At 47.9% G+C, this 23,080-nt stretch overlaps 1 protein-coding gene across 1 annotated transcript; it reads right to left on the bottom strand.

Moving 5' to 3' along the window:
* Positions 1-511: 511 nt before the first annotated feature.
* On the bottom strand, positions 512-17,169 carry HTR3B (5-hydroxytryptamine receptor 3B). Its single transcript, XM_034754905.1, has 9 exons — positions 17,163-17,169; positions 16,442-16,602; positions 10,977-11,021; positions 9,753-9,862; positions 8,880-9,049; positions 8,382-8,539; positions 2,856-3,066; positions 1,602-1,802; positions 512-1,511 (listed from the first exon to the last, which is right to left on the bottom strand). The coding sequence occupies exons 1-9, from the start codon at positions 17,167-17,169 to the stop codon at positions 1,240-1,242; spliced, it is 1,335 nt and encodes a 444-aa protein (XP_034610796.1). The 3' UTR covers positions 512-1,239.
* Positions 17,170-23,080: the final 5,911 nt, after the last annotated feature.

Below are 23,080 nucleotides of genomic sequence, written 5' to 3'. Positions count from 1 at the left end.
AGGTAGATTTTGGGCTCCATCTAACAGAGCAATAAATCATGCATCAGAGAGGTTTAAGTGACTTGCCTGAGACCACTGAATGGTAGAACTGGGAATAGAACACAGGAGTCCGGACTCCCAGTTCCCCTTGCTCTGGCCACTGATGGCAACAATGCATGTGCTTAAGGACTTGGCCGACTAGGGATGGACTTGAGCATGTAAGTAGTACTAAGCATGTCTGATATGTTTTGCCAAATCTGTCCCTGGGAGCTGTGGGCCGTTTGTTATGCTGCTTGTCCCTGTCAAAGGCAGCACTTACCACTAAGGGGCGATGTTTCCATAGATGCCAAGGGTTAGCAAGCAGCGGTCCCATGGGGCAGAAAGGACTGGGAAGTACCTGCATTTCTAGGCATGGATGGGAATTGACTCTGGGTGCACCCCACCTGCCCCTCTCGCTGGATTGCGAATAGGGTGACCAGATGTCCCGATTTTATAGGGACAGTCCCGATTTTTGGGTCTTTTTCTTATATAGGCTCCTATTACCCCCCATCCCCGTCCCGATTTTTCACACTTGCTGTCTGGTCACCCTAATTGCGAATCTGGAATGCCTCAGCCAGCTGCTGGGAGCAGAGAAAACTCCACAGGCGTCTGCGAACGCACTGTCTGGGGAAGCGCCTCCCAGTTGAAATTAAGGGAGGTCAAGACAGAGAGGTTGTTCCCACTGGTGGAAGGGGCTGGGTGGGGGGTGGTTCAAAACCTGTCTGATGTTCTTCATTTCCTTAATAGCAGTGGAAGCATTTCATGGGCAATTGGAGCAAAGCACTAGCGCGGCGGTAACGAGCGGCGAGAGACAGCTGCAGGTAAAGGCTCTTTGTGGGGTTTGTGTTTTTTGTTTCAGCATGAATTGAGTTCTGGAGGGAGGGTGCCAGAGAGATGATCCTGGAGACCAAGCGCTCCGCAGATCCACAGAGCAGGGAAGGGCCCCTGGAGGATGAGCTGGAAGGTGAGGGGGTTCAGTCCCGATGGGCCACGTGATCATTGGCAGAGGGTAAAGATTTTAGGCCCTGATCAACCTACTCTAGATTGGAAATGATGCCCTACAGGTGAAAAGTCTTGTCCTCCCGTCCCTCTGACCTGGATCTAGAGCCCAAGAGACGGACACTCAGTAGCCCATCCCCTGCCCCTGTGAGCCAAGCCAGACCCACCAGCATTGAATGTATCTGCATCTCTGATGTTAGCTTTGCCATGCCCCCACTACCGTTACTGGGCGCTCCAGACCACCCACAGGGAGCAGAGTGTGACTGAATACACCCCCAGGGTCAGGACGTACACCCAGAACAGCAGTCTATCCAGCCTGTAGGACAGCGTGAGCCAGTTGACTTCTCGTCTGCTGGCCCAGTCTAGTGCACGGAGCTGGGAGCTGATCAGGAGGAGCTCTGCCAGGATCTTCTCCATTGGGGCCTTCCGGGCGCTCGTCACCTTCCAAGGCCCCTCTCCTTTCCCTTCCTCCTGTTCCCCACGCAACGAGAGACCTGCAATGACAGCAAAGCATGTTCAGCGAGGCAGCAGTCCAGGGGGGTGTATGTGCACAGAGTGCACTGAAAACCCAGCCTGGCTTGTACCTGCAATGTCACCAGCTGCTTGCAGCCTGGGAGCCTGGGGTCTCTCGCCGGGGCCTCCTCCGACTACGGCACTGCTCACCCAGCAGCCGGAGAAGAGCCTTTCCCGCACAGGGTCTTCCCCCAGATGAAGGAACTTTACTAGCAGGATAGACTTGGACAGGCTGAGAACCAAGAGGGCCATGCAAACCGTGAAGAACACCCCTGAGGCAATGAGGAAAGAGAAAGGAACGTTACTGAGTGGGACAGGCAACCAGGACACCAAACTGCAATGGCTGAAATAGTCTCTAAGGGTGTGTCTACACTGCAGTCATGGGGTGTGACTGCAGAGCATGTAGACGTACCCAAGCTGAGTTTGATCTAGCTAGGGCAAAGCTAACTTGAGTAGCAACAGTAAGGAAACCATGGTGGCAACATGGGCTAGCCACTCAAGCATGTCCCTAGGGCCCTGAGTGTGCGGGGCTAGCCTGTACTGCCACAACTTCACAGCTAGGTGAAAGCTAGCTTAGGTACGTCTACACGTGTTGCAATTGCAGCTCCTGATTACAGTGCAGACATATCCTAAGGCTCTGCCCACACTGAAGTGTTTTCAAACCATTTCCAAACCCTCTTACCGCAGCCATGCAAGGTGTGCATCCACTGTGTTAAAAACATTACTACCCTCCATAAACCTGGTTTCAACTAGCACAGTGGTTGAGAAATACAAACCCAGTCCACTCTGGGCTGAAAATCTGACACAACCATGCTGCTGAGTGCCTGGCCAAGCCATGCAGGATGATTGTTTGGGTGAGGCCAGGAGGCTTTGCAGTGCACACAGGGTGTCAGCGGCACTGTAGTTCTTTTCCCAGAGGTTCGTTTGCCGGAGGAGGCACACGTCAAATCAGCGTTAGCAACAGGTGCTTTAAAGGAGAAGAATAGTACTGGCACCAATGACTGGCTGCCCAAGAGAGGCCCCACCTGGTCAGAGTAAGACACCTAGTCAGCAGGGAAGAGCTTGATGAATGTCCATCAACATTTCCCTGCAGCGAGAATGATTAGACCATGGAACTTTCCCCCCCAAGGCAGATGTCCCATTACTGCCCAAGTCTGCCCATTTTAAAGCTAGTCTGGAGAATGAATCTGGGCTGGATAGGATAAACTCATGGGTCTTCACCATCTCTGACCTCTAGTGTTTGCAGATTTACATGCTCCCTTAGAATAGAGTCCCTACCATAACAGCCCAGCCCGTCCAAGATGCACTGGCCAAATCCAGCTCACCAATGAGGGGAGTGCTGACCGCAGTGCCCGGCAGCTTGTCTGACATGTTGACTTTGAAGACAGTATAGCCAACCAGCACGCTGGTCTTGAAGGTTATCCTGGTGCCACAGTTGGGTGGCAGATAGAAGCTGGCCAGGTCAATGACCATCAGGAATAGACTGGGGATCAGCAAACTGACCACATATAGCAGGGGGCGTCTTCGGATAACAACCTGGGGTGGAGAAGAGAAGTCAGCGCCAATTCTAAGTGTGACCTGAAAACAATGGGGCTTTGGATTTTTAGCATCTTTCAAGATGCAGAGACCTGTCACGTAAGAGCACGTAAGTGGGGGCTCCTCCATGCCACTCACCTAAGTGGTGCAGGGTGGGCCAGGAGCGAGGGATTGTTACATTGGCCAGAACTTTTGTGAATTCACCACCAGCTTGAATTTTCTCCCCACAAACCTGGAACATTTTTGAGGTTGGCAAGAGTTTGGGGAACTCTTATTCATATATCTCGCCACATGATCCCTTTGCCTCTGGGCTTTGCAGATTCAGACAGAAGCAGACATCCCCATACACCAAGAGTGGTTGCTTTTGCTGTATTTGTGATCCAAGTAATGAGACGAACCCACCTGCTGCCTCCCTGCCATTCATCTTGGGGACAGCTGTGCAAACCTTCCTGCTGCAAAACCTGTAGCCATGAGAATTCACCTAGTTTGGGCTTCAAATGGGGAGAAACAATCAGCTGTGTTTCATGCAAATGTTTCTAGGGCCTGCAAACCTTTAACGAAAACTTGAAGCCAAACATTTTGCGCTCCCTCACTGGGCATGACATTTTTGAGACTCCAGTTCATGGGTTTGTAACTGGGTCCTTCATGAGATTTCTAGGTGGTGGAGTGATAAGTTCTGGGTCCAGTGAACTTTTCCAAATCTATCTGCATTGCAGAGTTTAACCCAACTTGTTGGGTTTGGTTTGAGTCTTACCATCGCCAAAATGGATCAGAAGGAACCCGAAACTTTTAAATCAAAACCCTTGGGTGTCAAAGCACGTGATGAGAAAACGATTCCCACTAAAAAACTGTTGCAAGGCAGAGAACAGTTTTGAGTGAGAATTGGTTCCACTCAGAGTGTCAGAATGAAAATCATGAGGGAAGAAATTTAGCCTAGGTAGCCCGTTCCCCCTCTCTGCTTCTGAGAGTCTGAGTTTATTGAGCAGTACTGATCTCACTGCATCTTGGATGTCTCTCTCTGGTCATTGGTACCATGCTCCTCACCGTGGTGCTCTTGAAGAGCAAAGCATTGGCCCAGTGTGTCATGTTGCCATGTGGAGGTCACAGTCTGGATCTCACCCTTTCCGGCTGGGTGAAGGAGAAGGGGAAGCCTTGCATGAGTTCCATGAGAGAAGCATCTGTAATTGGCTGGGGTCCTGCATCCAGGTTCACCTACAGCACAATACAACAGATTTCTACCAAGTTCACTGCTCTGGGTCTGGTAGCCAGATACCAGGGCAGACTTAGTTAGTCAGTGGAGCCCCCAGCCAGATGTGGGACGTGCTGTGGCTGCATCCTGTGTGCTACCTGAGCCAAGGCTCAGAGCAGGAGCCAGGTTGTGCATAGACCCCAGTTCTTCTCACTGAGCCACCAGGAGTCAGCTGGGGTTACCTCCTCCTGGCTAGGCGGGTAGGACCCACGCTGAGCTGGCCTCAGCTGGGAGTCGCTCTCTGCAGATCTTAAACCAGCCAAATCCCATCCTCTCTAATAGGCTAAGAAGTGGATGCCTTTAAATTCTCCAGCAAAGGGAGGAAAGCACTTTAGTTTCAGTCGTGTTCTCCATTAGACACCCTTCAGGTGTTAGCAATATTATGCCACAATTTCATTATCCATTAAAGCCAGGTAATAATAAGTACACAAAGGTATTTGCAGCCCATTGATGTTAATGAAGGAGATCAATCTCATTCCGAGCATGTACAGCAGCCGCACATTGGAGATGGAATATTACCCAAGGTTAGGCATGAATTGTCTCCTTGATAGCAGACCCCACCAGCACTTAATTTTGCATGACTGTCTTTATGGCACAGACAGCGTTTGACACCCAGACACAGGTTTGCCGCTAAGTTTGCTACATTCTCTCCCCCCACCTCTGTGATTTCTCTCGCAGATGGGAAGGTTGCAATGTTCTCCTCTCACCTGGGCTACCAGAGCAGTAAGGAGTCAAAGGTGACTCTGGCTGGAAAGCTGGTCAGGTAGCGCAGGGCTGATTTGTGCTGTTTTCAGATGAGACCTGCTCAGTGCCCAGGGTCAATGCCCAGTGGACTCCTGTGTGAGTGACGCTGGGCACAACTCCCTTCGCCTGCTCTTGGGGGAATGGGAGGGCAATACCCAGGGTGCCCCTACCCGTCAGTTCAGTGCTGCCCCTCAACCCCCAGGTTCCTAGGGCATACTCCTGAATCTCTGTGTCACTGTAGTCCACTTATTTTCCTGCTGTCCGGGACCCCGGTGTCTGTTTCTGCTCCAGCCCAGGCTCAGAGGAATGTGTCCCAGGCTCAGAACTGACCTCCTTGTCATGGCAATTGTCTTCACGTGGGGTCCCCCTGCTCACTGCTGAAAGCAGCCCCGGCTTCCAAACATTGCCTGAGCCTTGCGACGTGCCTGGCATGGCCCTGGGGCAAGTGCCAAGGGGACGGGTTTGCTGGGACCGAACAAGGCAGCAGTGAGTCTGTACTGTAGGTACAGGGGCAGGAAAGAGGGCTGCTGGGGTGGGGTAACTTAAGAACAGAGGGGATATGCAAGTAACTGGGTAACTTAAGAACAGATGGCTCAGCACTAACTCAATGTAACATTCACCCCGCCAGGACAGGCGCTGGATTTCCATGGGGCAAACCACACCCCAGGGTCTCAGCACCAGTAAGAGAGTCTGAGCCACTGGAGAGGCTACCGCTGCCACTGCTGCTCAAGGTAATGCTGCCTGCTCCCCCACTGTGCCAGCTTCCAGATATGGTACTAGGGGCATTGGAGGGAAGATGCTAATGATTTTTTGCAGGAATGTAAATATATAAAAAATGTTAAATTCCTCCTGGAACATTTTCAGTTTTTCAACAAAAACTTAGAACCAGAAACTAAAAGGCTTTGGGATTTGAATTAAAAAACTGAAATCTTGTTCCTGAAAATGGTTTGGTTTTTATGAAAACCTGGAAAATTTTAAAAGAAAACATGGAAAATTTCAACTAAAAGTTTGAAAAAGCCACTTTCTGTCAAAAATAAAAAATTTTACAAGAAAAACTGGCCCTTTCCTGGTTAGTAGGCCTGTCTGGGGCGTCCCCTGACTGGAGAACAGCACTGAACAGTTGGGTAAGGGGGTTCTGTGCCTGCATTAAGGTCAGCCATGCTGGGCCTGATTCTCCTCTCAGAGACACTTGGGTAAATTGCAAGTGACTTCACTGAAGTCAGCTAGAATATCCTCCAGCCCAAACCTTGGCCCTAAACTCAGTCACTGTTAGTAGGATCCTTGTGCGAGGTCTGATTAACCGCCAGGTTTCTGCTTTGCCTCTGTGTTCCCCTTGGTGTATGAAAGGCAGGGAGAGAGGCTGACCTTGTGGTGCTTAGCAAGGGGGACTTGCTGGGAAACTGGGGAGGCCTGGGCAGCAGTTGGGGAGCTGTCCAGCCTGCTGCCTGGGGCCCAGGGGGTCTGATAAGTTTCTGAGAGGCCTCGGGGTTCTCGAAGCCCTGAGTGTTGAGTTTGCTTCTTCCACCGAATGGGTGTCTGAGTGCCAGATCCGCAGCCCACACTGCAGTTGCTTCTCTTAGTGTTTTTCCCTTTAACTGCTCTTCATTATTCGCTCTGGCATTAATAATGTTCGCAGGCGGCTATCTTTAAAATTAATGAGGTGTTTAACTCTTAGTCAAGAAGCTCATCAAAACAAAAACACATTTTCGTCCTCCAGCAAGCGGTGTGGACGAATTAGCTGCTTCCCCTCCACACTCCAGCCTTCGCCAGCAAGGAGACGCAAGCCACAGGTTGTCTCCTCAGTGCTGCTGCTTGGAACGTAAGTACGCTGTCAGTCGATTTCATGAGCGATGCAAGTGTCCATGCTGGTGTGACAGAGGGATGTCTGGGGCAGAGCACCTGCAGCAGCCCTGTTCGGTGCCTGCAGTGTCCGCTCTATCCGTGTACTACACGGTTACCACCTGAGCATCTGGAGCCCTAAGTCCGTGTGTATAGGTGTGAGGATCCATAGGCCTGAAGCAGGGTCTGCTGGCTCCTGGGTGGCTGCTGTATCCACATGGCCACTCAACAGCTCTGGCAAAGCAGGGAACAGCAGCCTATGCACTCTACAGGTTCAAGCAGCACCCCGGCTGTCCCACCCACGGAGGTCCTGGCTGGAGGAGTCTACGGAGTGCCCTGACTGGCTTGGGCATGCTATTTAAGGGACAGGGGAATCACCTGGAGTCTGTCTGTGCAGTCCTGATACCATGCCTTGCACCTAGTTCCTGACTCCAGCTCTGCCCCTGGCCCCGCTCCTGGTCCTTGGTCCTGGTCCCCTGTGTTCTGCTCCTAACTTTGCACTCTGCCAACCCTACTTTGGCTGGCCTGTTGGCCCTGGCCCAGTATGGTTCATTGATCTCAACTCTGATCAGACCCTGTGGCGTGACGTGATACAGAGTGCTGCTTCTAGCCTTGACCATCTAGACCGGGGTAGTCAATTATTCTTTGTCAAGGTCCAAATTTGTTGGTCATGGTATAGTCAAGGTCCGGAATTGAGAGAAACATTTTTCACCCCGCAATAACGATGATGATAAGTAAATAAAAAGATTTTGCAGTCCGTTCAAAAGCATGTGAACTTGGACTACGTTCTCGATTCCACTCAGACCTACGCCCCCTTGGCTGGGGATCCTGGCAGTAGGTCACTGTACGGTAGCCATTGCTGTACCGGGATCAGGTGTGAGCTCAGAGCTACCGTACCTCAGCATTGGTCTAAATTTCACTTTCTCTTCACTGGCGTGGTCGAGGACCAGATCTGAGCTCCTCTTTTCAGGCTGCATCTGTTACTTTTCTGTCTTGGAGTTCTCCCCACCCTGCCCAACCGACGGGGAGCCTGGCGAATGCTAATGCTGTCTCGCTTTGGAGGTTGATCTCCAGGAGCCCATAGAGAGAGAGCCTTGCCTCTTGCGTTGGATCACGTGGTATCCAACCAGCATCCAGCTGGTTGTGTCCCTCTTGTCTACCTCATCCTCAGTGCTGATACTGGGGCATTTTACAGAATGACCCGCTTTCTCCCTCGCTACCACCCTCATCTTGGCTTGTCCTCCACGTTGCAGCCGCCCACTTCCCAATGGATCACAACCCATCGATAGCCAGGAATTGCAGCATGTCGCGTGTTAGAGAGAAAGTGAAGCGCAGCACAGCCCATGTGCTAGTGATGGATTCAATGACTCTGAAGCCCAGCACAAATCGCTGAGCGGAAGAGACGAAAAGGAGGGAAAGTGGAAGGTGCCAAATGGAAAGATGTCCGCGCATTAGAGGCAAAGGAGAAATAGCTGATACCTACGTTAAACTGAATCTGGGCAAAGCGTCCGGTCTCCATGTGCAGGACCCGGGGATGTGAGGGCACGGAGAGCAGCTCCCACTCACCATCATCCAGAAACAGCGTCTTGTCATTCTTAATGTCCTCACGGCTTCTCCAGAAGGTGAGGTCCACATCCTCCACTGAGAATGACACAAACAAAGGGCTGGGACTCAGGGGAAGGGATGGTCTCACCCCGTTTCTTCCACGAGCTGCCAGTGGCCACAGGGGAGCCAGTGTAAAGGCAAAGTCAGACTTACAACCCCCAGCGTGAGATGGAACTGGCTACCTTGCTGCTATAGAGCTCGCCTGCTGACTTACGAAATGCCTGGCATTGATGCTGGCACCAGACCGGCACTGCGTTCCAAAGGGCGCACTCAGTGGGGCACCTACCCTGGGCAGCGCTGACCTAGGTCCTGCAACACGTGCTAGTCATGTTCCTCTCCACCATCCCAAGCCTGGGCCGAGTCCTGTCGGGCTCACCTGTGTGCAGGATGCTGCTGAAGGTCAGGCTGCAGTTCTGGGTGTCGAAGGGAAAGGCGTAGGCCTCCAAACTGCACGCGGACACCACCTGCATGGGCTTGTAGTTCTTGATCATCCCAGCAGCATTCACGTAAACGTAGGGGAGATCGGGGGACCTGCTGACATCCACGCTGTACAGAACAGGAGGGTTTGTTGCACAGGGAGGGTGGGGGAAAGAGACCCGACTAGTTCATTGCACAGGATACCGGCAGGGAGGTTTTTTTAATGTCCACGCTCAGGATTCCAAGCTCTCATGCGACACTATAGGTGTAAGGGTGGTCCAGTGGCCAGGGCATTAGCCTGGGACTTAGTAGACCCTAGGTTCAATTCCCTGCTCACCCTGTGTGACCTCCGGAAGTTTCTCTGCCCCTCAGTTCTCCACCTGTAGAATGGACTTAGAAGCAGCACCCTGCCTTGCTCCCACAGGTTCTGCGGGGATGAAGCCATTAAGATGGTGAGGTGCCCAGGCACTACAGTTTGGGGACCAGGTTATGTATCAGACAGAGAGTGCCTGTGGCACTCAATTTACAAGGCTCAGAAGGATGAAGCGCCAAGCTGACCCTGCTGTGTTTGGAATCTCTTGCTCCACAGAAGCTAAGTGTCTCACACCTGCGACTCAGACTGTTAATCCATCCCCTGCAAAGCCTTCAAACAGCTCGTCCAGAGCTGTTAGAAACAAGCTTTTTTTCCTCTCTCTCTCCCACCCCCACTCCGATGGAGCCTTTTGTTCTTGCTGTGGGCAGAGGCAGACCTTGCACTGATCAGCCAAAAAGAAGCCCTGAACCCACCCCAACCTACTGCCTGCAGTAAAACTCTGACCCAATCCAAACTCACAATTCGTTGATGACGATATCCGGAGACCAGAGGGTGCTGAGTGGCAGAGAAATCTCCCTGATCCCATCATAGAGGCTGGAATTCCAGGTGAGAAACTCATCCTTCCACATCTGTGGGAGGGAGAATGGAGTGTGTGACTGCCTGGGTGGTTTCCCATATTGTGACTTGGCAAGGCCGGTTAACCGAGGTGCCACAGTGAGTTCAAACCACTGACTTCACGATTTAGGGGATGGTAGGTACAGAAAATACCCCTGCATTGGGAATGTGATAATCGCTTGATCCCCTGTGCGGGATCAAGAGCGGCTCAGGTAGCAGTGAGTCCCACTCTGCTTCCTACAGGATAGATTTTTACAGGTGTGTAAAGTGGATATTCTCATCAGAACACGGCTGCTTTACCTGTCACCAGGAGTCTGTACAATCGGTGCTGATGCAGGCACTCCTCTTCAGCTCCACCATCCCCATCTCAGGCTGGCTCAGAAAATGCATTTCTCAGAGTCTGCAGTCTCTGAGACTTGCCTGTGTCCAGAGTGGGTTGAAATGTGAAAAGGACATTTTCCCCCCCCATTTTGCTGGGGTGGGGGGATTCAAAATTTGAAATTAAAAAAATGCTAATTGACATTTTGAAATGTTTTGAGCAGCACTACATATGTATGCTTGGTTCATCTACCCTATCTGACACTTTTGAGGATGGTGGAGAACCCGTTTAAAACACCTGACTGATTTTTTTCCCCCCAATTCCACATAGGAAGGAAAGAAGGGAATTGGTGTGGGAGATAGACCCCACTGCAGGTGAATGTACCCTGGCCCCTGGAAGATATCCCCCAAGATGTTGTCAAATAATATCAAAGGAATACATTTTGAGAAGATTGCAGTCAGATATTCCACAAAGGGAAGAGGCTTGAACCTATCGCATTATTCATTATGAATGATTTTTTTTCAGCTTTTTCAGAAATCAAAGTTGTTACTGGGACACTAAAAGTATCAACTCCAACACACACATGCAAGACTCCAAACTTCTTTCCCTAAACCCACCCAGATGGGTACAATAACAAGATGACATTCAGCACTATCTATTGGTGGAGGTGTACTCTGCACTGATCATTACAATATTAACTGAGTCAGAAAGCAAACAACCTAAAGTAATGTATAATAAATACTACAGAGCAATTAAGTTCTCTTTCTGCTTCAGAATCACATGTAGTTAGGGAAGAAAATATCATTTACCTGCCGAAACCAAATGCTTGTTGTTAGCTTTTGATTCTGTGTATTCTGTGGGGGGGGAAATAAAATCAAATGTTTAACAAATTACATAACTGACTCAATGGATCGTAAAGAGACATGACAACTTAAAAATCACACTGCTCTCAGAACAAGTAGGCTCTGCTGTACCCATTGGTGTTACACATAACATCTAAGGTTGCTTTAGATGAAAGAAATTAAATAAGTATTATTGATTATTTCTTTAGTGTGATGTTTTGTACATTTTTTCTATTGAGAGTCTTTGGGGTTTTGTGCCATAATCCATTAGGTGCTTTTGAAAATCTCTCCCGCTCTTTGTATATCATCAATTTCAAAAATTTCCTGTCTATAATCAGGTAGATCCTGCAATCACCTGCTCCCAGCTGTAATATCTGCGACAGGGATAGTCCCATTGGCTTTTACAAGGTTACTCACTGTTCTAAGCGACGTGCCTAGTAACAGCTGTTCGCAAGAATGGGACCTGAGTTAGTGAGCTTCTCCAGTGCTTTGCATGAGGCTTTCATGCAGTAAAATGGGGTAGAAGAACATTTATGAAATAGGAAAATAAGGTTGTAGGAATAGGATAATATCCCTTTAAATAGCGTGTGAGCCCTCCAGTAGTGCTCAGTGTGTTCTGTGTTTTAGAAGCCATCAAAACCAGCCCTGTGTATACAAGTTTGTGTATATTTAGTAACCACCTTTCTTTTGGACTCAGTTGTGCTCCTGTGATGCCTTCATATTATTTTTGTTGTGTGAAGAGCTAAAGAAACAACAGAAACTGTGATTGTAAAATCACCAGGCCTGCCAGGGGGAGCTCATGGAAGACTTTCAACTCATTTTTTTTTAAACTGACTAGATTTCAATTTGATTGCATCCCTTTACATTTCTCTCTGGTAAAACCAGGCCATAGAGAAGGATCCTGAGGTTTGTTTGGCCATCACCTCACTTCATGCCAGCCTGCGGCTCCCATTTGTTGTTCATCTGTGTCTGAGCAATCCTCACTACAGTAAATTATCTTTGATAAAATGGTACTTTGGCTGCACTTGACTCTCTAAATGAATCATCAGTCTCTCTCTTGCACCCTAATTAGCTACGGTGACATTAATCAGGCTGCTAAGCATAATACCATATTCTCAGCAAATCCAGGGCTAAAAATATGAGGCTGAGCTTGTATTTGTAATCAGGACATTCATAATTTTTCAAAGGGAGTTGTCTCAGATGCTACAGGCAGCCACTTGTGTTAAATCTTTGTGTGTGTGGATTTTCCTGCTCATAAAACAGAAGTGTGACCTCAAGCTAGGTGTATTTTTTATGACATATAGAAATTCCCTCCCTTTGTAATGATTCAGCATATTTTATTTTTCCTCTTCATTACTCGCACGCTTCAAGTTGGGCACGTACATAATTGTTTGTAGGATCAAGGCCGTATTCATTCTTGAGGCAAAAGGTTTTCTCAAATTACTAGTATCTTGGGATGGAGCAAAAGCACAAGTTGAAGAAAGAAGGCTCCTTTGGAATACAGGAGATCAAATTTCTCCCAAAAGAGATGGACGAAAGACACTAGTTGTTAATGAAGTGTGACTCCTGTCTTGATGGAATGAGAGAGAATAGCAGGAATGCTTTGGGTTTGCTGCGGACTCGGAGCTTGGAATTTGTATATCTATGCCATTTTGAAAGTGGATTAAGCTCATTTCCCTGGAAAAAGTAGTTTAGGAAATCATTGGAGATGAAAAAGAAACTGCAACATACTTTCCAGAATCCTAGGATCATCACACAAAAGGTTGCATCGAGAAGAAACGAGTCAGCCCTATTCAGACACCTTTGCACAAAATACGGATGACCTGTTTCTATGATGTCCTCTAGGGGGAGGCCTGCATCAGCATCCGAGACAGGATTTGGTTCATGCATGAAAAAGAAAAAAATAATTTATAACTTTTGTTTGGCCATTTGGCTAAGTTCCTTTGTAATGGCTGAATATCCACTATGTCCTCTCCTGGGGGACTATAATCTGCCTGCCGGAAGGATGAATTCAGTGAGCTAACAGGTTTTTTTTCCCCCCACACAGTGAACATCTATGATCCTATGAACACGTGTGATCTGTAAAAGGTGAGTTCCAGGTTAGATGACCTTAGCCTAGGGGGAGCAGGCTGCCGTTTGGCTCACCTGATCAAGTTGCCTATTAAGACCCATAGTAATAGTCTGATGCAGGATGGATGTCAGGCCAGTTTCAGATTTGGACAAGAGAGGGACTCAGCTAATGGTTCGTCAGCACGAGAGATTTGCTCCCACAGTTGACTTGACTTGAAGATATTGATTTTGTTCCAGAGAGCAACATTTAAAGCACCTTCAACCCTCATTAATCCTTTTTGATTACATCTTAAATCAAAATGATCAACTGCAGGATCACAGGCCCACAAAATGGGGAGCAACTGAACAACCCCATCCTTTTGTGGGTCCACTCCTTCCATCACCCCCACTAATGCTTATAGTTCTTGAGCATGCCTTCACCGTATGCCACGATGGTGCCACCACCATTGTCTATTCCTTTTGTTCTTACCATAAAAAGCTGTTTGTTGATGGCTATCCTGCACTTACTGCTAGATTCTCCATTTGGCCCTGACCGAGATCCCAGCGTTAGAGGGGCCCGGGGTGAGCGAGGAGGAAAAAAAACATCTAAGGCTAAAACTTGAATCTTTTTGTCAAGTGAAACAAGAAGTTTCTCAATGCCAGCTGGCTGGCATAATTGGTTCTCTCGTGGTATTATTCACAGCTCTTCCCTCTTTCTTTTTCAGCTACCTTCCATCTTGCTTGTTAAAAGCAAAGGATATTTTGGAGAATTGGAATTCATTAGTCTTCCTAACAGAGGGAGACTACTTAGACTTAAATTGGTGGTTAGCAAATATACAGATAATTCCCACACATTCTTATTTATCGTCTCCAGTTCGGCAGACTATAGAAACAGATGCCTGAGCGTCTGTCTGGGAGGCTCTAGTCAATGGAGTGGAATACAAAGGTATCTGGGATTCGGAATTGACGAAACTCAATATAAACAAATTGGAACTCTTCTCCGTTGACTAGATTATCTCCCTAATCAGATTTCCCCAAGGTTCTCATAATAACTTGATATTCTCAGACAAGACTAGTCTTTTATGTACATGAAACAGGAGGCAAAAGATCACAATAGAAGTCAGAGGCAGTGATGAAGATGGGGTGAGAGCTCTTCACACGAAACAATGGTTGCTGAACAGTTCGTCTATTACTACATGCACCTGCTGAAGTCTCTACTGCATCAAGCCCTTTAAAGCCTACAGCTTCTTGATGACATTGGCTCTGGAGCCAAGTCTCTGATTAGATTTATCTGATAGCATGAATACGGATATTTTCAACATGCATTCGTTATAGCCAAGAAAGTAGAGAAGACCCTGACTTAAATACTACTGCTCTCCTCCTGGTCTGGTGTAATCACTTCACCCAAACCCCGCTAGCTGGCATCTAATGGAGTGAAGATGATGAATTCAGAAAGTGAAAGCTTTGCCTGCATACTATATAATTCACCACTTCCTACTGTGTACAAAAGATAACGAGGGACTCATTACAGTTAAGAGGGATAAAAGCAAAACCCTGCTAGAGCTGCCGTTAGAGCCTCTTTTAGTTACTGTAACAAAAAAGGCATTTTCCAACTCTGCTCTCTCGCATTTTCTCCTTATACAAGGATGATAGAAGGTCCAAGGCAGGAGGAATTAGATTCTGATGGGCTAGACACCTCTAGAAAATATGTGCCTCACTCCCTTGATCTACACCCAAACTTTGGATCTGTACGTACTCTGAAATGCAATCTCGGAGCACCAGCAAGGAATTAAACAGCTGCAATGTAAGAGGTAATTACAGTGCTTGTAGTTATTTGTTAATTCATGTAGCATATTTCATATAATTAATACTGTGCCCACACTCTGCCTATGTTAATACACTTGCCTGCTCCTCAAATACATTTCAGCAGCTTCCAGAATATCAAAGTGGCTCAGGTAGTCTGAGGAGGCAGTTTGATTGCACAGAGCTTCTGACTGTGCTTAAACAGGCACTGCCAAAATCAAAATTCATATTTTAATATTTCCCCCGATCAGTGCTCTTAAGAACATTTTTAGCTTGTTAAAAAGGGAAGAATTCTATACGTCTAATTTAAATCACACTGGCTATTTTTGTGGTTTCTTTTACTACTTGTGTTTCATTCCGGTTGGACGGTGTCAGTGGGTTGCTCAATTTTACTTTGCTTATAGTCAAGTTTCTTCCGGGGATATTGCAGGAAATTGTCACGTGTGTACAACTCCATTCCCAATGAACCAGCCCATACACCTTCCATAACAGGGAACGTGGTGCAATTATTTCCTCTGTGCTCTGCTTCTGAAATACCAGGGGGTTATATGCTGTGAATATTGAGTTTGATCCCTGCAATGGTATTAATAGTACCCAGGGAATATCTACACATAAGATCAGTAGACCCTGAGATACCAATGGAAGCAAGTGATTCAGTGACTTTCACATCCTATCCCAGTAATAGACAAGCATTGGGATTCTCTGATCTGGTCTGGCAGTGGAGGTTTCTTAAGGGAAAAGGAATAGAGCATCTGTTGCTTTCTCACTGACATTGTGCACTTATACGTAACGCACGCAGCACGTTGGGTCTCATTCTATCCATTCTTTTCCGCTCTTTCCAAATTCCCTGTAACTTGGGTCTTAAGTTTCTGAACTCTCCCCCATCTGTTTCTGTTCATCATTTTCTGATACCCCAACACACCAAATTTTCTCCAAAAGCACCAAAGCCCTTAAGCCAATGTTTATTACATGGTAGCCCATCTGCTCTGAGCTCTTGGTTAGAATATCTCTTTCTGGTTCTTTTAACTTAGCACAAAGCTATTTGAATGTGGGTTTCCAGAACTGCAAGGGAAGCTTTAAAACTGGGATTTTCAATGTAGCTTAAGGGAGTTAACACTCAAATCCCATTCAACTTGGATACTGGACTCCTTTAGGCTGTTGGGTAAATCCTAGGCCTCAGTCCCTCAAAGCTGTTCTCATTGAAACTGATCAAAATAGAGGATTTACAAACGTCTGTCTGTATTTGTATCTGTCTGTCCAACCTTTTGCAAAACAACCTATTGTTAAAAAAATATTTCTTCACTGAACTGAGTCGTCAAGGATTATTTATACTTATTCTCAGGCTGAATTAAATCGAATGGGTCACTTTAAAAACTTCTTTCTAGCCTTTTGAAATTCCAGAAAGTCTTATTTAAAGGGAGCAGGAGCAAAGTGGTTTGTCGATAAACAGACCGCTCCTTCTGCTGAAAAGCACCATGCACAGCCACTGGCATTCATTCCACTCCAATCTCCAACTAGCAGATTCTACTGTATTATGACCAGCGGGACACGGGTTTAAATCAGCTTGAGATTCTGTTTACCACATCCAGCACTGCATGGACAAAGAGGTCAAGGTAAACGGTAGTGGCCTTTGACCAGTTTCTGACAGGTCTCACTCCCTTGCTGTAATTCAGTAAAAGGTGCCTGGTCAGACGATGCAAAGTAGAATTTCTGGGCCGCTGAGCATCTGTGTTTGAGCTTCCTGAAAAACAAATGAATTTGTGTAATTAGACCTGGCAGGTAGAAGAGGAAAAGTTGTTTGCTCGTTGTTGCTGAGGCTGGGTTTATTTTTGTATGGGCTGATTCAGGGCCGACTTTAGGCCAATTCAACCAATTCCCCTGAATCGGGCCCCGCCCCTAAGAGGGCCCCGCGCCCAAGCCCCGGTATGGCGTACCGGCAAGAGCCGGTGTGCTGTACCCGGGTGGCCCGGTTTCCCCAGGGAGCAATTTAAAGGGCCTGGGGTTCCCAGCAGGGGATGGAGTCCTAGGCCCTTTAAATTGCCACCAGAGCCCCACTGCTGGAGCCCTGGGGTAGGGCTGCGGGGCTCTGGGGGCTATTTAAAAAGTCCAGGGCTCCTGTTGCTTCTACCGTCCCAGCCCTTTAAATAGCCGCTGGAGCCCCACCACTTCCCCAGGACTCCCGCGGCTATTTAAAGGGCCAGGGCGGTGGAAGCAGGGGAGCCCCGGGCCCTTTAAATAGCCCCTGAGCCCCGGGCTGCTGCTGCTAACCCGGTGGGGGAGGGAGGAGGAGGCGGCACTTACCGCACATGGTGGGCTGTACCCGCACCTTCTGCCTGCACCAGCCCCGCACCCCCTGCCCTGCCTGCACCAGCCCATCTCCAGCCAGCCCCGCACCCCCTGCCCTGCCCACACCAGCCTTGCATCCCCGTCCTGCCCGCAGCCAGCCCCGCACACCCTGCCCTGCCACTGCCCGCAGCCAGCCCTGCACCCCCTGCCCTGTCTCCAGCCAACCCCTGCCGCACCCCCCTGCCTGAAGCCAGCCAGTCCCACACTCCTCTGTCTCCAGCCCTGCCAACCCATGCCGCACCCCTCTGTCTCCCTGCCTGAAGCCAGCCAGCCCGCCCCACTGACCCCTGTCTCCAGCCAGCCCCGCACCCCTTGCCCTGCCTGCAGCCAGACCCTACCTCCAGTCAGCCCCTGCCCTGCCTCCAGCCAGCCCCATGTCCAGTGGTGCCCTGAAGTTCCCAGGGCATAACCCTGCACACCTACTTCAATGAGGGGGGCAGGGAGCAGCTGGGACCCAAACATGTGCACACCCTAGGGTGACCAGACAGCAAGTGTGAAAAATTGGGACAGGGGGTTGGGGTAATAGGATCCTATATAAGAAAAAGACCCCAAAATCAGGACTGTCCCTATAAAATCAAGACATCTGGTCACCCTAGCACACCCCCAGGGAGTGGTGAGGACCCACACACGTGAAAAGGAGCTCATTTCTAGTTCAGGCCCATCTTTTTAAAAAAGAACTGTAGGTAGGGTTAACATACATTCGCATTTTCCCCAAATCGCCGTCCAGGACGTATGGTAACCCTATTGGTACAAAAAATACATACTGTGGCACATCCCTTAAATCAGAACTTTTTATAGGGAACCGGTTGCCAAGAAATGAAAGGCTTTTTTTTACGTGTTTTTTTTTTTTTTTAGTCATCCCTGCCGGGGCCCCACCAAAAATGTTTGAATTGGGCCCTGCACTTCCTAAAGCCGGCCCTGGGCTGATTCATTGGGAACGGGGGGAAATCCAGCTTGTGTCCTGCGACAGGACTCCATGGCCCTCTGAGCAATACAGGGGGAGGTAAAGGAGAAATGAAGACCAGCAATTGGAAGTGACACATTTCTGAGTGTTCCCTCTGAAATGCAAAACGATATTTTGCTCACGAGCTTCGCCAGACCTTGGGGAGCACAGCCTCACCAACTCATTGGGCTGAAGCAAATTGCCAATGCGCGTGAATGAAATCTAATCTGCGGTGTCCTGCACATGCAGTTGCCTGAGCACTCGGTGCTTTTGATGGCTGTTTTGATGAGCTGCTGAAGGTACGAGAGATCCAGCAGGAATCTGTAAATGAGATCGCCTTTCCCCGCACACCAGGCCTGCTCATACCCATTCCTTGATGAAGCATGCGGTGTCACTAGCCGCCAGAGGCGGCAAATTCTATGATTTATCAATGTCACTGAGAACAAAATGCTAGAGACTATGCTGTAGGTGCCCTGGCGTGAGTCGTGGAATAGTCCCCTTCGATCGCATCAGAGCTGAAAGCCAAATGAGCATTTCGTTCTCTAGCTACGCTCTCAGGAACAGCCTCGTCAGTTCAGCGCCTCGGGAGGGCCCTCCCCCCAGCACCATTTTCAGGGCAGTTTTCAGAAACTGTAATTTAAATAAGAGCAGCGTGTAAGATCCCAGCTGAGACCCCTTCACCGTGGCTGCTGCCAGCTCAGCCAGGGGGATAGGTCTCCCAGCTGAGACCAACTCCCTGCAGCTCCTACTGGTTCAGGTCGGGAGGGGACAACTCCCGCCTGAGTCCCTTTCAGTACAGTTCCTAGCGGTGCAGCCCAAGGGATGCTCCCTTTGGGCTCAGCAAGTGGAGATGCTGCATATTGACCACAAGGATCTCCTTTTGGGTCTGGGCTTTAGAATGCCCATGCAATGAGCACAGCTGCCTGATGAGGGACCCCACTTTTTGGTTAAGTCAGCGCCAGCATTTAGATCCTGGAGATAAAGTTACACTAAATATTACCTACTGTGAACTGGGATCCCTTCTCCCCTGGCCAGCAGAACCTGTGATGCAACCAGAACATTCACTGATACATTCTGGGATACAGCGGGCCAGATTCTCAGCCGGTTTAAATTGGTGTAGCTCCATTGCAGACAACAGGGCTTTGCCAATTGACATCTGGTAAGAATCTGGTCCAGCCCATTTCAATGTGGGGGGTCTTCCTGTGCAATCTCCCATTGCTTGTCTTTATTTCTGTCCAACTGATGAAGACTGGACATAACTCCTTGCAGTCCTTAGCAATGCTCTTCCAAGTGCTGCTAGAGGGGGCACTGGACAGTGACATGAAACAGAACGTTCCCTGCAGGAGCTGATATTGCTTCTTACACAGGCCCAGAGACTAAGATAGCCCCAGGGGCTGAGTTCTTCCAGCTGAAGATACTGTCATCAGCTGCCCAGCCTTGGGAGGGAGGTTAGAAATTGCCAGACCAGAGTGGATTCATCCATCTAATCCAGCATCCAGTCTCAAACAGTGCCAGCACCAGATGCTTCAGAGGAAGGTAAGGGTTAGGTAGATGTGTGATCATCTGCCCTCCATAAAAGTCCCATCCTTATCCCTAATAATTAGAGATTGGATTAAACCCTGCAGCATGAGATTTTATCTCCCATCCAATACGCTTTATTGTTAGTAGAAATTATGCTAACTCTGGATATTTTTGTTATCCACCAAATAGTCCAATCTCTCTTTCGATCTTACTACATTCTTTGCTTCCATGACATCATGGGGCAATGAGTTCCACAGTCTAACAACACAGCAAGTGGAAAAAATATGATATTTTATCCATTTTGAAGCAGAGAAAGCACCTTCAGGACTCACTCTCCCTCTCCCCCCCCCTCCCCATTTAATCTTTCAGAAAACAGACCCAATAAGAAGGTTGGGTGCTTATTTAGATATATAAATTGCAAAATAATTGCACTTTTGTTATGAAAGCGAATTAGCCAGAGGAGGATTAATTACGGCAGAGACCGATTCAGAATGTAAGTGACCATTAATTAATACTAAATTATTCCTCTGAGAGCTAATGTGACATTCACATGAATGTTAGACCAATCCCAGGTCAGCACTGTCTCAACAGACACAGAAAGAATCCATCAAGAGTGGCTCAACGAGGGTTTTCCCTGTGACTTCTCAGGGCATAGTAATATAATGTAATAATTTACACTGCTTATGATCATTAGGATGGGTCACCTGGAACTGGAACATCTCTGTATCATTGTGGGTGGTGAGTGGGGGGTGGATGTGAACGGAAACAGGCTGGAAATAAGCCTGTTTTCTATTCCACTGGCCTGCATTCCAACCCCAATTACGGAAACATTATGGACTGAAACTGAAGTGAGTCCCATTTGCAGCCCTGCATGGAGGTGGGATTCCAACACAATCAGGGTTCCTGACCTTAGCAAAGTCTCCCGTTCAACTGTCAGAAGAAATATTAAAACCAAAATGAAACTCGTGTCTAATTTACAAAGAGATCTAAAAGAAGCGGCTGCTTTGTGCACAGGCTTGGTTCAACTCTGTGGGAAACTGATGATAAATAGTTAAAAAAAACCATGGGGACTTTTCAGTGAAATGAATATCATTAAAATGAGATGTTTGTTTTCCCTGAATTTTAACAAGACCCGTACAAACCTCCCAGCCTGAAAAACTGGTGATGAACTTTACATAGAAAATAAGGTACTGACTCACTACATTTTTTGGACCCTTTCTTTTCTCTCTTACATACTGTAGACAGTCGCTGCTACATGCATCACAAGAGACTTCTCTGCATCATACATGTCCTAGCACACTGTAGATCTCTGAGACTTTGATAGCTTACCCCTTGAAAGCACTGGCATTTTCTAGACTCCTAGTCAGATGAATGCTTGCAAAGATCTTGCTCATTTTAATTATATCACAAAATTGGACCAGCCAGAGAGGAAGCAGCACCCTTGGGTCACCTATTCATTGCATGCTGTCAGGGTTAACACAAGATGATCCCCTATAGTATATATTCTAGTCTAATTATATAGGTAGGGAGTACATAGTGTGTGTGTGTGTGTGTGTATAATATATAAAATCCTACACAGTGTTTGCAGGCATGGGTTATAGCATCAGTCTTGTCAAATAAACTTACCTGAGAATAAGAGATTAAGGAGAAAGAGGGACATGAAAACAGCTGCCATCTCATCATCTGCAGCATCTGGCTTTGTCCAGCGCTCCCACCATTAGAGGTTTTCTTAAGTGAAGGTTAACAGTGTCTCTCTACCGGGCTCCGTTCCCCACTACAACATCACTCTCTCTAAAATATCCAACAGGGGCCGAGGCGAATGAAGCCGTTACCTGAACGTTTCTGGGCTCTCTGCTAGCTCTGAAATACCCCAGCCCCTTCTGATCTGGAATCGGATTATAGGCAGCATTTTAATTTCATTGACATTCTAGCGCTAAGTGAATAATGGAATCCGAGGCTGGTCCCCAGGAGAGGAAATACCATGCTAATATGATTTCCTTTAGTGCTCTTACCTGAGGCTGTGCCTGTCACTGACTTACAGCATGCTAATTCCATTAATAATTGAGGCCCAAATAGCTGCTTTAAATCAGACTTGTGCAGCGGTGTCTTCAGCATTTGACAATAGTTACTGCACTCTTGAATTACCTTGGATAATGGAAACCTGCTATTGTTTAATGAAGAACAATCGCTAACAGTGCGGGGGGGGGGGGGGAATCCTGTCTGCTTTTTGTCTTTCCTGACTCTGTAATTAAAAGATGTATTACACTGTGATTAATGGGAGTGCCTGGGTAGCAGTTTATTTGGCACATTTCAGAAGGGGAACGGGACACTCCCTGACAGCAGGATTATTTCAAAGGCTGTTCAGGTCCCTTCTGAATTGGCATCTGCAAATAAAAAGGGGATTAAGTGCCATGAATGCACTTGCTGTCTGTCCAGGTTTATGGTAGAAAAGGGCCTGGATCCAAACACCCCTTTAAATTTGCAGCTTGGGTCCATTGCTGGGGTTTGTGCTGCTGGTTAAATCCAGGAAAGGACACTGTCCAGGCAGCTGCGGTGTCTCTAATGATGGTGTCAACCCAAATGGAAGTAGAGCTCCTAGTTCTGGCAGTGGAGTTTCCCCTGGATAGTGGGAGACATGTTTCCAGTGCTGGTTTGTATCCCCATGGGCCACCACTGCAATGACAGAATATGCCTTCTTTCTAAACAGCTCTTTGTTCTCTATGAACCATGTATGTATCAGTCCAGCAACTCTGAGGAATCCACCTGACCCTTTCTCTTGTTTGGTAACATGCCCTGCTACCCCAGAGCTAGGAGTGAACGGAGGTCAGGGCATCTTCTGAAAGGTAAGAACATAAGAACGGCCATACTGGGTCAGACCAAAGGTCCATCTAGCTCAGTATCCTGTCTACCGACAGTGGCCAATGCCACAGAGGGAATGAACAGAACAGAGAATCAAGTGTTCCATCTCCTGTCGCTCATTCCTAGCTTCTGGCAAACAGAGGCTAGGGATACATTGTGTGAAGAAATACTTCCTTTTATTTGTTTTTAAACCTGCTGCCTATTAATTTCATTTGGTGGTCCCTAGTTCTTGTGTTATGAGAAGGAGTAAATAACACTTCCTTACTTGCTTCCTCCACCCAGTCATGATTTTATAGACCTCTATCATATCCCCACCTTAGTCGTCTCTTTCCCAAGCTGAAAAGTCCCAATCCTATTAATCTCTCCTCATACAGCAGCCGTTCCATACCCCTCATCATTTTTGTTGCCCTTTTCTGAACCTTTTCCAAGTCCAATACATCTTTTTTTGAGATGGGGCAACCACATCTGCAAGCAGTATTCAAGATGTTGGGTGTACCATGGATTTATATGAGGCAATATGATATTTTCTGTCTTATTATCTATCCCTTTC

This window comes from Trachemys scripta, chromosome 21 (assembly GCF_013100865.1).
Source record: "Trachemys scripta elegans isolate TJP31775 chromosome 21, CAS_Tse_1.0, whole genome shotgun sequence".
NCBI classification, from domain to species: Eukaryota; Metazoa; Chordata; order Testudines; family Emydidae; genus Trachemys; species Trachemys scripta.
The sequence above is the reverse complement of the archived record's forward strand: the minus strand, read 5'-3'. Positions and strand labels throughout refer to the sequence as shown.